Genomic DNA, 2,137 nt, shown 5'->3' on the forward strand with positions numbered 1-2,137 from the left:
GGTGTTTTGCAGTGTTTTGCGTTTTTAATATTTTTAAAAAGTAATTTATGAAGCCACTTTAATCTGTATCGCATAAAAACTTGTTATATTACAATCCTGCCACATTCAAACAGCTTATTTTTTGTAAATAAAAACCCTGACAATGTCACTGCTTAATACCTATAAGTATTGTGATTTATGTTTTACTCTGGCAATCGTTATAGGACAACTAAACTATCAATTTAAACAAAAATTGACCGTCAACTACAAACGTTGCATCCTTCGATTCCGCCATGTTTCTCATTGACACGCCCCCAACTCGGAAACTTTAGAGAAACTTCAAGAAAATGTCGCGTTTCCCACTCTTTATGGATATAATAACGACTTTGTGGTGGCGTTCATGTGCGTTCAACTCGTAAATACGATCTATCCGACATGACTTGAACGCACCATAAGCATGCCTAAATGTTTGATTTTTTTAAACCATTGATAGGCCTACTATAACGTGTTTTTTAATAAGTGGCAAAACACATGTAAGGAGGAAACCAGTTTATTGTGGGAAAACTGCAGCATTTTATAGCTAAAACAAACTGAAAACACATTTATTCGGTATAAAAGAAACCGATCTTAATAGATAACACATTTATTCTCCTAAATAAACAACTGAATTTAATGAGAAAATGGCAACCAGAATAAGACTATTACAGACTAATAGACCTAGACAACAAATCAACAGTTAGTTTAAAAACAAAAGCAAGATGTTTCAGTTAAATACGTGCACATATGATCTGCTTACTTCAGTAAACTGGGAAAAAAATCCTTTGAATACTCAGATCCATTGTACACTGAGAACACATTCATTAGTTAGTAAATATTTCAGCTGAACATTTCTAGCACAAAATTCAGCCTCAAAATATGCATATGGTGACAAAGCCCAAAATTTCAGGCAGCCTATTAGACTGATCTTGCCATATGACTTACAGCCAACACCAGTCTGATAAGCTACCTGACAGAAGGGGACACTTACGACTGAATGAGCACAACACACTGAAACAGGACACTTCTGAAAGTTTATGAGACAGAACGACACAGACAGACATCTTCCACATACCTTCTTTTAGGCCACATCCTCCAACTTCTGTCATTCATTGGTCTGAACCCAGAGATCTGATTTTTCATTGTATTTTTTTTTTTGTACGTAAAATGCAAATGTAACACAGCAGATGTATTAATGAATTTAATGTCAAACAAATTATGCAACAATAGTTTTGAGAGAAATCATTATTAGCTACACAAATACTTCAGCCCGAAATAAGCGGAAAGTATGGATCAACTTATGGTTTTAGTTCAAATGTCAAAGGTCAAAATGCACAAACATATGCAAATATTACGTCTTAATTTTCTTGGGTTAAAAGTTACATCCACTAGTTTGTGACATTTTGGTTTAAGACCGGAGAATAAACATCATGTGCGCATAGTCAAAACATTATTTTACAAGATGTGCAAACTATTTAAAAACCATGATGATCTGAGTTGATATTGCTATCCTCTTCAAACAGTTAAAGAAATACAAAATGACATCAATTTTGATTAAAAAAAACTATCCCTGAAAATTCCAATCACAAAACAGACCCTGCCCATCCATACCTGTATGTTAGAAATTAAATAAATCTATTGATTAAGAACTGTATTCACTTCAATGGAAGCATGACCTCCAAATGTTGCATAAGGCATTGCAACAAATATGACTCCACACAGCCTGTTAGCTAGACTGCCTTGGTTCCATAAAGACAAATCTCTAAATGTTAAATCTGATTTTAAATAGCCGAGCACACTGCAGACAAATGAAGAGGGACTCCACGTAACTAAAGGGATCTGAATGAACGTTAACATACAGAAGCGCACATAAATCAGTGCTCATGTAGTTTTAGCTTCGATATTTCGTAGGTTCCAAAACAGGAGTGTGAGATGTTTTTCTGTGAGTCCGTCATTTTGTTTTCTCCTCCGAGTACTTCTTCTGCTGGAGACGCTTGGCATAGCTCTGTGCCATGGAGTTAATAATGGACAGAATAAAATAGCACACCATGACCAGCACCACCTTCTCAAATACCCACGAGAGCCAGCTTTCACCCTGCAGAGAAGAAAAATAAAAATGTGT

General features: G+C 35.4%; 1 protein-coding gene across 1 annotated transcript in view; it reads right to left on the bottom strand.

Moving 5' to 3' along the window:
- Positions 1-1,966: 1,966 nt before the first annotated feature.
- LOC107659908 (vacuole membrane protein 1) overlaps positions 1,967-2,137 on the bottom strand; it is an 11,078-nt gene continuing 10,907 nt past the window's right edge. Inside the window, exon 10 of the mRNA XM_016449009.1 lies at positions 1,967-2,110. Coding sequence (XP_016304495.1) covers positions 1,967-2,110 — 144 coding nt within the window. The remainder of the gene's footprint in view (positions 2,111-2,137) is intronic.

The sequence above is a fragment of the Sinocyclocheilus anshuiensis genome, unplaced genomic scaffold, assembly GCF_001515605.1.
Source record: "Sinocyclocheilus anshuiensis isolate Anshui unplaced genomic scaffold, SAMN03320099.WGS_v1.1 scaffold1241, whole genome shotgun sequence".
Taxonomy (NCBI): domain Eukaryota; kingdom Metazoa; phylum Chordata; class Actinopteri; order Cypriniformes; family Cyprinidae; genus Sinocyclocheilus; species Sinocyclocheilus anshuiensis.